Below are 11,803 nucleotides of genomic sequence, written 5' to 3'. Positions count from 1 at the left end.
GCCCCCTCGGACGAGCCAGCCAATGAGCTGCGCCCGGCCGGTGATTGATGTGCCCGCCACCCAGTGGTAAGAGAGGACCGGAGGAGAGGGGGGCGGGGCGACAAGGGGGGGTAGGACAAACTTTCCTTTTATAAAATATGTTTCGGCTGCCTGAATGGAAAGTTCTTGAATAGCGGAGGAGGGTGTCCGAGTTACCTCCCCCGTGCGAGGAAGGGAGTCGGAAGATGAGTGTTGCCACGTCTCAGGAATTGGAACTGGAACTGGGGGGCTAGATTTGGTGGGGAGGGGTGTCCGGGTCCGGGTCCCAGGTCTGTTGACGGGATATGCAGAACGACTTCCTCGGAAACTTAATTCACTTTCAATGGGAAACGCCACAGTTCCCGTTAAGCGTCCGCAGTGATAGTGCTCATTATCTTCATCATCTGCCCTGGTTTTTAATGACCCGTATTTCCACGCTGCCCAGTATTCCTGAATTAGCCCCTGGATTGAAAAGCCTGCCTCTCAGTGTGGAGACACCGTGTAACTGACTTGTTGATTTGGAAAGACGGAACCCATCACTGTTACCGGGTGTCCACGTTGTCCTCTAGTTCGTGTGTATATCACGGCCCACGTCACGGATATAGTATTTTTCTGTTGTCCAGTTCTTTTTTGTATTGGCACAACGGCACGCGCTTCTACTGCGATCTGTTATACCTGCTTTTGCTTACACTGTCCTGTATACGATTGCATTGCTCTCGTATCAGTAGCTAATGTAAAATGTAATTAATAATAAAGTAATAATGCGAACAATAAGAAGAATAGCAATAACAACACTAAATATCACATTACATTAAAGGCACGTTAGAATACCAGATGGGATCCGGAACCGAAATGACGGATCAATTCAACAGAAAAAGCCCCGCTTCTCCAAGCCTGTTTTATCGCTTTTGAATATCGTGATTATTAAGAAGATGAAGTTTATTTTCGTGCGGTGCTCCAGGCTGGCCCAGGCGGCTCGCGCGCCCGCTCTGCTGACCTTTAAATGACCTAACTGGAGCCTTGATTGAAGCGACAACTTGCTTGATTGCAGGTTGTTAGTTTTGTTGTTGTTGTTGTTGTTCTCCTAGAAACCCCGGGGTTTCGTATTTTGACCTGCGAAACACCATAGACGATAAAAGGCAAGTTTCAAGGCGGGGAAGCGCCGAAGACAGTCGGACGGTTCAGATGCATCCTGTAACTGGGCCAGTGAAGGGTTCAGCCGGGTGACTCAGAGCCGGCCGGGAACTCAAACCAGACGTGCGGGCCTCCGGCACAGCGATAAGGACCCCTGTCCCCAGGGAGGGTCCTTCTCTTGTGATGGTCTGTTGCTCCTAGGAGCATAAGAAACACTGCAGATGAGAGGAAGGGGTGGCCAGTCTACAGGAGCTTGTTGATTGATCCAAGGATCTGCTCCTTCTGCCCTCTCATGAGAGAAGACAGGGTTTCGGTTCGGACCGTGTCTGATCCACTTGTTCCTCAAACTTATGAGTACAGAAAAGCCTCCTGTTTGTTTGTTTTTATCAGTTTTCACTGCACTTCGTGTCGATGTTCCCCACTAAACCGCGAGCGTGTGCGCGGGTACACAGGTTATGAAATCAGCGCACATAGGAAATTGAACTGCGCACAAAAAATTAACCCCCCCCCCCCCCCCAAAAAAAAATGATAATAATAAAACAAACACGGTCGTCAATTGAAAAATGCGAAATTGACCACATGAGACTGGCTGCGAGAGGCTCAACTTGGCTGTGTGCGTTATTATTATTATTACTACTCGATAATCGGTATCTCTGCTCTCGTAGTCTCGAACCTCACTGCTCATGCTTGCTCGACACCCGGTCTCTATGACCGGGCTCGTGGAATCGCCGTCCCGGTCTTTTGGATCTCTATGCTTATATGTGGATGACTATATTAACAAAAAATAATTTCAGGTTTACAGTTTTACATAAGCTCAGTTTAGTGCGCACAAGGTTTTGTCACTGGTGAAAAAATTTGCACAGCTTGAAATGTTTGCGCACACCGGCCGTAAAAAATGAGAAGGAACGTCGTTCGTCTTTCTCTGTTGCTTCTGCCAGCGGAGGGCTGGAGAACGATTACGTGGATGAAATGCAGAGAACACTCACATGTGAAAGGTCAGTAATTGTGGCTGTTCCCAGGAATCCCAACTTCCTCCCAGCTGGGAGGTGGGTGGGAAGCCGGGATGATTTATGGTTAACTCCTTCAGCCCCACCGTTAGGAGAGCAGAGCTCACACAGGGAGCACAGCACCTAGAGGAGGGGTGGGAATAAAGACCCACTGACCCCGGGTTTGTCAGCTCCAGTCCTGCCTGGGCAAAGCCACTTCATGGAGTCTGGAGCCAAAGTATGTAAGATCAGATCACTTTATCGGCCCTATACAATTTCTTGCATTAGGAATTTGTCTTTTCACAGACCCCAGCTTGCTCTCCATGAGACACACAGACAGGGAGAGAGCTGTCTCTCTCTGGGCGTCAGAGAGAGAGCTGGGCGTCAGAGCGCTGGGTCAGCCATTTATACGGGGCCCCTGGAGCAGTTGGGGTGAAGGGCCTCGCCCAGGGGCCCAGCAGAGTAGGATTCCTCTGCCGGCCGCAGGATTTGAACCGGCAACCTTCCAGCCACAGGCACAGATCCTGAGCCACAGTCCAACCGCTCCGCCCCATGACCAGTCATGTCAGATGACAACAGCCAAGTTCAATCAGCCTCGTCAGTCAGTAATTTGTCATCATTCCTGATGTCATTTCCTCACCTTAAAACAATAAGCACTATGGGTCAGCCCCTTCTCTCCCTTGCACACGTCCTTTGCACCCCTCCTCCAGCTCTGCAGCTGCCCCTTGGTCACCCCTCAGTACACATGGGGGTCCCAGCCTCCTCGTCCTGCGGCCAGGACGTTGGCCCTCAGCCCTTAAGCCAAACCCACTGAGAGTAAAACACTCTGTAAATTTGTCACCACATTTAGTTCTGGGGTGTTGCTATTCCTAGTGCACATGGGATTGTGATTCAATTTTTTGTGCGCTCGCCCAAAAATCAGGAACCCCCCCAAACAAACATGGAGGGGCTTCTCTGAGCTGTACATGTACTGTATATCACAAGGCTGGGAATTACAGTATGTGCTACCCAGTCCCGCCCTATTGATTAATAATAATAATAATAATAATAATAATAATAATAATAATAATAATAATAATTCCTGACACTTATACAGCGCTCTTCTGGACACTCCACTCGGAGCACTTTACAGGTAATGGGGATCCCCTCCACCACCAGTGTGCAGCCCCACCTGAATGATGCAACAGTTGCCATAGTGCGCCAGAACGCTCACCACACACCAGCTCTCAGTGGGGAGGAGAGCAGAGTGATGAAGCCAGTTCAGAGATGGGGATTATTAGGAGGCCATCATTGGAAAAGGCCAGGGGGAAATTTGGCCAGGACACCGGGGTTACACCTCTTCTCTTTTCAAGAAACGCCCTGGGATTTTTAATGACCACAGAGAGTGAGGACCTTGGTTTTATTACTCATCCGAAGGACAACACCTATTTACAGTATAGTGTCCCCATCACTAGACTGGGGCATTAGGACCCACACAGACTACAGGGTGAGCGCCCCCAACTGTCCCCACTAACACCTCTCCCAGCAGCAACCTCAGCTTTCCCAGGAGGTCTCCCATCCAGGTACTGACCAGGCCCACACCTGCTGAGCTCCAGTGGGCTGCCAGCTGTGAACGGTGATATAGTTGTATAGATTAAGCAGGATTGCCTTTAGTGAATTTTTGTCATGAAAGCGAGCATGATCTTTGATTGAACTGCACGTTCTACTAGTTCTATTTTTACCATGTCTTTTTATAGGATTGAGATCTGGGGATTTCTCTGGCCAGGGTGACTGCATCCTTCTTCTCCAGCAAACCTTACAGTGCCTGCCTCTGTGAGAGCTTATCCCTCGGACTCTTCCGAAATGAACTTCTGAGGAAGGAAACTGAGCACCAGACACAGATGGTGTAAATGTCTCCTGTATATTTTTCCAATGTGGATATGTAGGGAGGCAGAAAAGCACAGCGTAGTTCAGTATGATTTTAAAACACGTTTTTTATGAACAGCCATCTGGTGAGCAAGCAGAGAGACACTGTGTTCTCTCATTACTCAGCATAAAATGCACAAGTGCATAGAGTGCATTTTATAAGCCATAAATGTTGCAAGTTGGATAAGGATACAACATACTGTAAATTTACACACAGAATGTAAAAGGGTAAACATGGTACAATTATAAACACCAGCACAGAATTGAAATTCTTCTTTCCAGTTCTTGGACAGTGTTGCATACTCTTTTAGTCAGGTAAACAAAGATTCCTTAGACAGGCAGCTCTTTCTTTAACATGAAGAAAGCTAGATACATCACAAAACCTACAAAGACATACAGAACGAACCCTACAAACAGCTGTCACACCTGACTGTCTCTCATCTGGGTTCATTGTCAGACATTAATGTTCTTGTGGCTGGCAAGTTTGCTTCTGCCCTTATGAAGTAGGCAGCATTCCAAGACATAAAGACACAGAAGCTGGTTGCAACTCCACTGAAGCTCTTTCAGAGCTCATCCCCAGAAAACAAGACCAAACACACAAAACCTGCATACAGCTGGCCCGCTTTGGGATCCAGAATGAATGAATATATGAGCTCCTGATCCACTACTGCCACAAGACTGGATAACATGGGGAAGAGCAGATTAAAGCCTGTGAGAGGAGTAAAGAGCTTTTCCTTAATTAAACTTGGGGGGTGGCTCCCAAAAATGCATTTCGCCTGCGTGCTTTTGCAGTTGAACCCTGGTCCTGTTTGCTCTGCGGTCTGTGTACACAGGTGGAATATTTGCTGCTCAAAGTACATCATGCTGCATGTCCCTGCTGCAGCCAATCTGGCACGGACTGGAAACCCACAGCCCTGCTGAAGCCAGGCTTCTGACCACAGTAAAACTGCTGTGCTTGCCTCCTGGCAGGATACCGTGCCTTGGCCCGGGACAGGACAGGACAGGTGGGTGAAGCACAGATCTGTCTCTAGAGTTGTCCCACCGAACTCCAAACCCGCAGGGGATCTTCTTGCAGAAGAGCAAAGCAGGACCTGCCCCTGGGACTTTTTTTTACTAACTTAATTGCCCGGGTGGCACAGAGCTCTGCTCATCAAACCTCAAAAGGTCTTCTGTGTTTCAGATTTTCCTCGAGACCTCAGATTCAGACGTTATTGGATGTGGGGGGGGCAGAGCTGCTGATAGCTCGAGAAGAACCGCTTGTCCCTGTTTGACTCTTTTCTCAGGCGCGGAGAAGCTCTGAACAGGTGCCAGACGCCCGCTGGGTGTGCCCCTCTGGCCGGGCGTGTTGAATCTTCACGGTAAGATCGCTCTGGAGTCGCCAGTTTCAGCTGGACACTGGGCACATGTGACGGCACATTGCCCTGCTCTCAGCGGATGGTGCAGTGCTGAGAGTGAGGATTTCAGCTTATCCAGAGTGATCCCTGGATAAGGCACCTTCTTCGTACTTCGAAGGCTTTACTTGTGATTAATGAATACTTGTACTCTGGTGAGGCCGCTGAATAAATTAGTAAGGTTAGTACTGTTGTGTCATACAAATGAAGGAGTCCAGGTGTCTGTGTCGGAGAAGTCTCTTTATTACATATGCATATGGGAGACAGGCTTTTAGGAACTGGACTCGAAAATAAGTAACTAAAGATGGTCTTTTATACCCAAGAACAAACAACCTAAAGTGACACTGCCCCTTATAGTTAGTAATACAGAAGTATGTCTATATATGGATATACGTCACATAAGTTCATGTGAAGATTAGTGAAGAAAACTGTTTAGCGCACCACCCATATAACTTTGTCTCCGTGAGCTTACCTAGTAATACATGACAAACTGCTCAAATGTACAAATAAGCAGAATTTCCCTGGATACATTTATAATGAACATGCAGAATAAGCATCTTACTGTATAAATTAGATCATATCTTTTGGCTTATTGACAGGCACAGGTTCCTCTTTATGTTCTGGGCATAAAACCAACGTTAGAACACACAAGTCTTGTACATATTTTGTTCCTGCAGTACTTTAACAGGGTCTACGGTGAGTCTCACTTGAGCTCACCCAAAGCAGACTGCTCTTTGAAGAGCTGCTGTCCTCTCTAGGTGTTTTCCAGGGAACGGATCTGGAGCTGAGCCTCCATGGCTGACGAATATCAGGACGACTTCCAGGCTGTGGACACCCAGGAAGAGAACGCCTTCTGGAGGAAAGGTTTGAGGAACGGGGTGGGGTGGTGGAGGAGCTGGTGTGTGAGGGTGACATTTTGTGGGTGTGTGTGTGAAGGTCAGTGTTTCAGGGGTCACTGTGTGGGCGTTCGGAGTGTGAGGGTGATATTTTGTGGGTGTGCGTGTGGAGGTCTGGGTTTCAGGGGTCACTGTGTGGGGGTTCAGAGTGTGAGGGTGATATTTTGTGGGTGTGTGTGTGGAGGTTGGTGTTTCAGGGGTCACTGTGTGGGGGGCTCAGAGTATGAGGGATATATTATATGGGTGTGTGTGAAGCTCAGTTGTTCTGAGGTCACCGTGTGGGTGTGTGCATGAAGGGTCAGTGTGTAGCAGGTCAGCATGTCAAGGGTGAGAGCCTGAGACCCTCACAATCCGGAGGGTCAGAGCGTGACAGTTTAAGGCTCAGCCTCCACCTGTGCTGGATCAGCTGGGGCTCTTTGTCTGTGTTGCAGAGATGGGGGCTCGGGTGGTGCAACATTCCAGGTTAGCCGCCAGGACCTCCTGGGCGCTCTGGGGCCTCCTGGCCCTGAGTGCCACCGTCTTACTGGCCATCATCATCGCCGTGTCTGTCAGCAGTGAGTACAGCAACACAAGCCTTCTGGCTCTGCAGCTCCTGCAGTCTATCCACATTTACCAGGATACAGTGTGCTGGGCGGGAGAACAGCTTGAGTCATGTGTAGGATCACAATTAGGGCAGGGTTCATGGTCAGTACTGGGGGGAGGGTTAGCATTAGGACTAGTGTGACTGTTAGGTTAAGAACCGAAGCAATGCATGGATTCAGGAGTAAGTCTGGTTTAGGGTAGAGGTTGTGGAGTGGATTTGTGAAGCAGGGTTGCAGAGTTTAGTGGTTGGAGCTTAGTGTTCGGAGCTATTTTTACAGAAATATGTAAGGCACTAAAAGTAAAACTCCACAACCTCAAAAATAGATCTTAGGCTCAGGTAAGGCATAACTACTTGGATAAAGATGATATCTTTCCATCTTAGAAATGGCATCTTTTCCTGCGGGATTTGTGTTTTGCAGATGCCAAAATGAGCAGGAGGATCATTGCTCTGGAGGGCAGCGTGGTCAACTTCAGCTCTTCTGTCAAGGCGGAGCTGCAGGCTGGGAGAGCCACAGGTGCGCCAGCCTCCGTTATGAAGAGTGGGCGTGGCAGAGGTCCGGCCCTGAGCTGGCAATGGTTTGGCACTGAGCTTGCCCTGACCCAACTCTGGGTAGGAAGAAGGCAGAACTTCAATTTAAGGACACATTGAGCAATCTGACATTGTGTATTGAGCTGTAATTGCAGGCACTATGTGCACAGGGGTCTTGAAAAAGAAAGAATTCAAATTAAATTTGCCGATGGTGCTGCAGTACAGTACATCCAGTGATGGTCCTGTAGTGGCAGCTGTTCCTACACTGAGAGACAAACAGATACATAGCTGGATAACTACTGTAAGTAATAAGTATTTAATCTGTTATTAATCAACCAAATGTTGTGTATGTGCTCCTCCAGACCAGGAGATTCAAGAGGAGATCAATAAGCTGAAGGTGTCCACACTGACCACAGAATCCCAGCTGAGCCTTGGTATGTCTTGATCCACGATCCCGTGATAGTCGGCCATCAGGTCAAGATTAGGCTGAGACAGACTGTACATTGGAAGAGTTTGTGCTATATATTGATTTATTTCACACTGACAGGCACTAGTACTCTTGGTGCGTTACTCTGGCTCCTCTAGAGGGTCTCACAGACAGCCTGGATTCCTGGTCCTCATGATGGATCATCCTTGCTAGGCATCTTAAAACGCTGGCTAACCCCAGCACTAATTAAGATGGGTCAGCTTGATTAAGTAGGTGAGAGCTGGAATAACAGGGGGAGCAGGAGATCCTGAGCTCTGCAGGTCCAGGACGGGAGGGGCATACGTCAGGGCCGAGGTCTTCACAGCTGCGCTGTCGTTCCAGTGGGCAGAGCGGTGACGGCTGTGAACGAACTGGACACGCTGAAGTCGATGGTCTTCCAGGTGAACTGCATTCTGGATAAAATGAAGAAGAACAGTAAGTCACTAAGATGTGTAGAGCGTGAGGCTTAGGGCAGAGCCCTGCATGTTGGAGACGTGCTCCTCCGGTCTTGACATCAGAGCGCTCTTCACCACCTGAGCTATATATGTCTTCCCATTTCCTGAACACTGGCATCAGGCCCCGCATGGGGCACAAGGCTACTGCACACTGCGCTTGGACTGAATACTGCTCCACACATACACTATCACTGGCATGGCTGCTCCAGTTAACATGGCAGCCGTGTATTATCGTTTCCGTCATGCTCTTTAACTTATTAATTACCAAAGGGTGGCACAGTGGAGTGTCAGTTTACGCTCTGGGTCCTGGGCTCAATTCTAGCCCTCGGTCTCTTCTGTGTGGAGCTTGCATGTTCTCCTTGACATCAGGGTAGTTCAGCCCCAAACCCTGTATTTGAATGGCAGGCTGCAACTTGCTGTGACTCCTGCCCAGAATAAGCGACTTTCTGATAATGGATGGATTAATTACCCAATAATTTACCCAGAGATACCCAGTTATCTTCACAAGCTGTCAGAGAGCAAAACACAGGCTGAGCCTTCACAGACATGCCCCCCAATCTGCCCTAGGACGGGGGATACAGATTTCTCGGGTTTCACCCATGCTTTAAAACTTGGCTCATTCAGTACATAAATGGGGTGTGAGTGTAAGAAAGGGGAAGAGGCAATTCGACTGTTCTGGCCTGTTTTGCAGTTGGTAGCTAATTCATCTGAGTAGGTCCTCCAGTTCTTTCTAGAACGAATGCAGGGTGTCGGCTTCTCCAGCACGGCTGGGCGGCTTTTTCAAGACCCCCACAGCCCTTTGAGCAAAAGAAGTGCCCCCCGTTACTGTTCTCGGTTTGAATCGCACTTCGTAGTAGTTTCCACGTGTCCTTTAGTTTGTGCGTCACTGTTTATTCCGAAGGCCGGCAGGGAGACCCTGTCCCCGCCTTGGGGGGTTTTGAAATGCTTCAGACGCAACGCCTGTGTGACCCCAGACTCACCCTGACTTCACTGCGCCTGGCCGTGGCACCGAGCCGGGACCCGCGGGGGTCTGCCCTGACCGCTGCCCCTCCCCTGCCGTTTTTCTGCAGTGACCATGGCAAGCTGCTGTCCGGACGGCTGGCTGTACTTCTCAGACAGCTGCTACTACATCTCCACCGAGGGCCTGTCCTGGGATGCGGCCAAGGATTACTGCTCCAGCAAGTCCTCCTCACTGGTCATCCTCAACAGCGAGCAGGAGTGGGTGAGTCACACAGAGCTCGCTGACCCCAGGTTGGAGGACATGCTCATACAGTATTAGAGGGGAGCTGCATTCCCAATTTCTCAGACCGGTTATTAAACCCTTAGTAACAAAAGAAATGAATTGATGGTATAGACAAAATGTGCAAATGTCAAATTGAGCACAAAATTGTGAACTTTGTGAAAGTACTGTATGGTCGCCGTGTTGTCACCAACACCCCACGAGTTCAGTCCAGTTCCCACGAACTGGAACGTGTGAAGCAGCCCTTCCTGCTCGCTAGTCCCTGTCATGACCGATGTGACACGCTGTACAGTATGAGCAAATAAACACAGGTTGTGCAGCAGTTCGTTGCAAGTTAACAAGTAAGTTGTATTTGTTGGCAAAAATATCTCCCTAGCCAAGAGCAATATTTCTATTAGATTAAAAGAGATTTCACAAACCTGCTTGTTTACAATGTTATAGGGCCGCAATAAGTCACAGAATCTGTTGTTGCCTCCTTCTGAATCACAGAATACGAATGTAAATTGGAGGTTTTACATGTTACTGTGTCCATTTTACTTTATTGCGGTTTGAAACGCACGGATCAATGCTGATTCTTACTAACCCCGAAATATAAAAATAGCATTGCAGTTCCCCTTTAGCTTTTTGCTAAGCTGTTGATCTTTATACTATTACAATACAATTTCCTTAGCTCAGTGTCCATATACCTCTGTGCCTGCCGGTGTCACTGGTATCATTCAGTGTGTGTCGCTGTGTCTCTGTCTATCAGGGTTTGTGATTGAGTCGTGCTATGATGGTGTTTTTTCTTATGGCATCCTTACGCCTCTCTCTGTTCCTCGTGGTGTCTCAGAGGTTTGTTGCTGGAAAAACCATGCCCAGATTTTACTGGATCGGTCTCACGGATGAGAGGACAGGCAAGTGGGAGTGGGTGGATGGGACACCCTATGTCCTGGACCGCAGGTGAGCACCCTCCCCCTGTTCGTTCACCTTCGCCCCCCTCTCGCTACGTTCAGTTCCTTACAGTGTAGCTCAGTGGGGAGGAGAAGCCCTCACACGCCACAAGAACCACAAGTAAAGTGTTCTGTAACCTCTGGAATGATCCTAGGGCTCTGCCCTGCGCTGCTCGCAAACAGCTGAAGTTGGGTGGCCTCAAGACAGAGTCATGCTCCTCAGTGAGCCTGGTGACCCACGCAGGGCCCGCTGCTGGTGTTCAGGGAGAAGGATACTAATCATTAATAAGAATTCATTACACTTATATAGCACTCTTCTGGACACTCTACTCAAAGCAGTAAATGGGATCCCCTCCACCACCAGTGTGCAGCCCCACCTGGATGATGCAACCATAATGCACCAGTATGCCCACCACACACACCAGCTCTCAGTGGGGAGAAAAACAGTGATGAAGCCAGTTCATAGATGGGGATTAGTAGGGGGCCATGATTGGTAAAGGCCAGGGGGACATTTGCCAGGACACTGGGGAAACACCCTGGGAGATTTAATGACCACAGAGAGTCAGGACTGTACTGTACTGGGGCATTAGGACCCACACAGACCACAGGGTGAGCACTCCCTGCTGGCCCCACTAACACCTCTTCCAGCAGCAACCTTAGTGTTTCCCAGGAGGTCTCCCATCCAGGTACTGCCCAGGCTCACACCTGCTGAGCTCCAGTGGGCTGCCAGCGGTGAGCTGCAGGGTGATAGAGCCGGTGGAGTGGCCGACCTCTCTGAATCCGAGGTGGTGAAGTGTGATGGGGGAGTCGGTTCCCCCTCTGCTTCCTGCAACAGGAAACAGGCCAACCCGTCGGCATGGCGACGCCGCACACTCACTCCCCCCGGGCGCCGCGCTCTTCTCCTGTCCCCGCAGGAAGTGGAGGCCGGGCCAGCCCGACGACTGGACGGACCACGGCCTGGGCGGCGGCGAGGACTGCGCCCACCTGCACCAGGACGGGCTCCTGAACGACGACCACTGCTCGCGCTCCTACTACTTCGTCTGCGAGGCCCGCGCGGGGTAGCCGTCACCCTGGCGCCCCCCTTGGGTCAGGAGATAAAGGGGAACGCGCCAGAGCCCTCTGCCTGTCTGCTCTGACGACACGTCGTCGGAAGGCGGCGGCTGTGAATTTTGTGTGCCTGTGATGATAAACCATGTAAAAATAATACTAATAATAATAATATTTGATTAAGAGTTTCAACAAAACAGCTGGAGCTTCTCTTGAGGGTTTGAG

General features: G+C 49.7%; 1 protein-coding gene across 3 annotated transcripts; it reads left to right on the top strand.

Annotated features, from left to right (window-relative positions):
- Positions 1-4,891: 4,891 nt before the first annotated feature.
- Positions 4,892-11,775, top strand: asgr1a (asialoglycoprotein receptor 1a). 3 transcript variants are annotated; one of them, XM_088627934.1, is made up of 10 exons: positions 4,892-5,047; positions 5,327-5,401; positions 6,193-6,298; positions 6,762-6,884; positions 7,332-7,427; positions 7,804-7,875; positions 8,250-8,342; positions 9,433-9,584; positions 10,432-10,541; positions 11,446-11,775. In XM_088627934.1, exons 3-10 carry the CDS (start codon positions 6,229-6,231, stop codon positions 11,591-11,593), a joined length of 864 nt encoding a protein of 287 aa, XP_088484060.1. In that variant the 5' UTR covers positions 4,892-5,047; positions 5,327-5,401; positions 6,193-6,228; the 3' UTR covers positions 11,594-11,775. The 3 variants fall into 3 exon arrangements, with proteins under 3 accessions (XP_088484060.1, XP_088484058.1, XP_088484059.1); XM_088627932.1 differs by having other exon boundaries at positions 5,224-5,401; XM_088627933.1 differs by having other exon boundaries at positions 4,910-5,047; positions 5,208-5,401.
- The last annotated feature ends 28 nt before the right edge of the window (positions 11,776-11,803 follow it).

Source organism: Lepisosteus platostomus, chromosome 4, assembly GCF_059453375.1.
Source record: "Lepisosteus platostomus isolate fLepPlt1 chromosome 4, fLepPlt1.hap1, whole genome shotgun sequence".
NCBI lineage: Eukaryota > Metazoa > Chordata > Actinopteri > Semionotiformes > Lepisosteidae > Lepisosteus > Lepisosteus platostomus.
The sequence above is the reverse complement of the archived record's forward strand: the minus strand, read 5'-3'. Positions and strand labels throughout refer to the sequence as shown.

Excerpts from the sequence above, each read along its gene's own strand:
- asgr1a (XM_088627934.1), top strand. The coding sequence starts at position 6,229 with ATGGCTGACGAATATCAGGACGACTTCCAGGCTGTGGACACCCAGGAA. Across the intron at positions 6,885-7,331 it reads CATCGCCGTGTCTGTCAGCA|ATGCCAAAATGAGCAGGAGG; the intron begins GTGAGTACAGCA and ends TGTGTTTTGCAG. Across the intron at positions 8,343-9,432 it reads GGATAAAATGAAGAAGAACA|TGACCATGGCAAGCTGCTGT; the intron begins GTAAGTCACTAA and ends GTTTTTCTGCAG.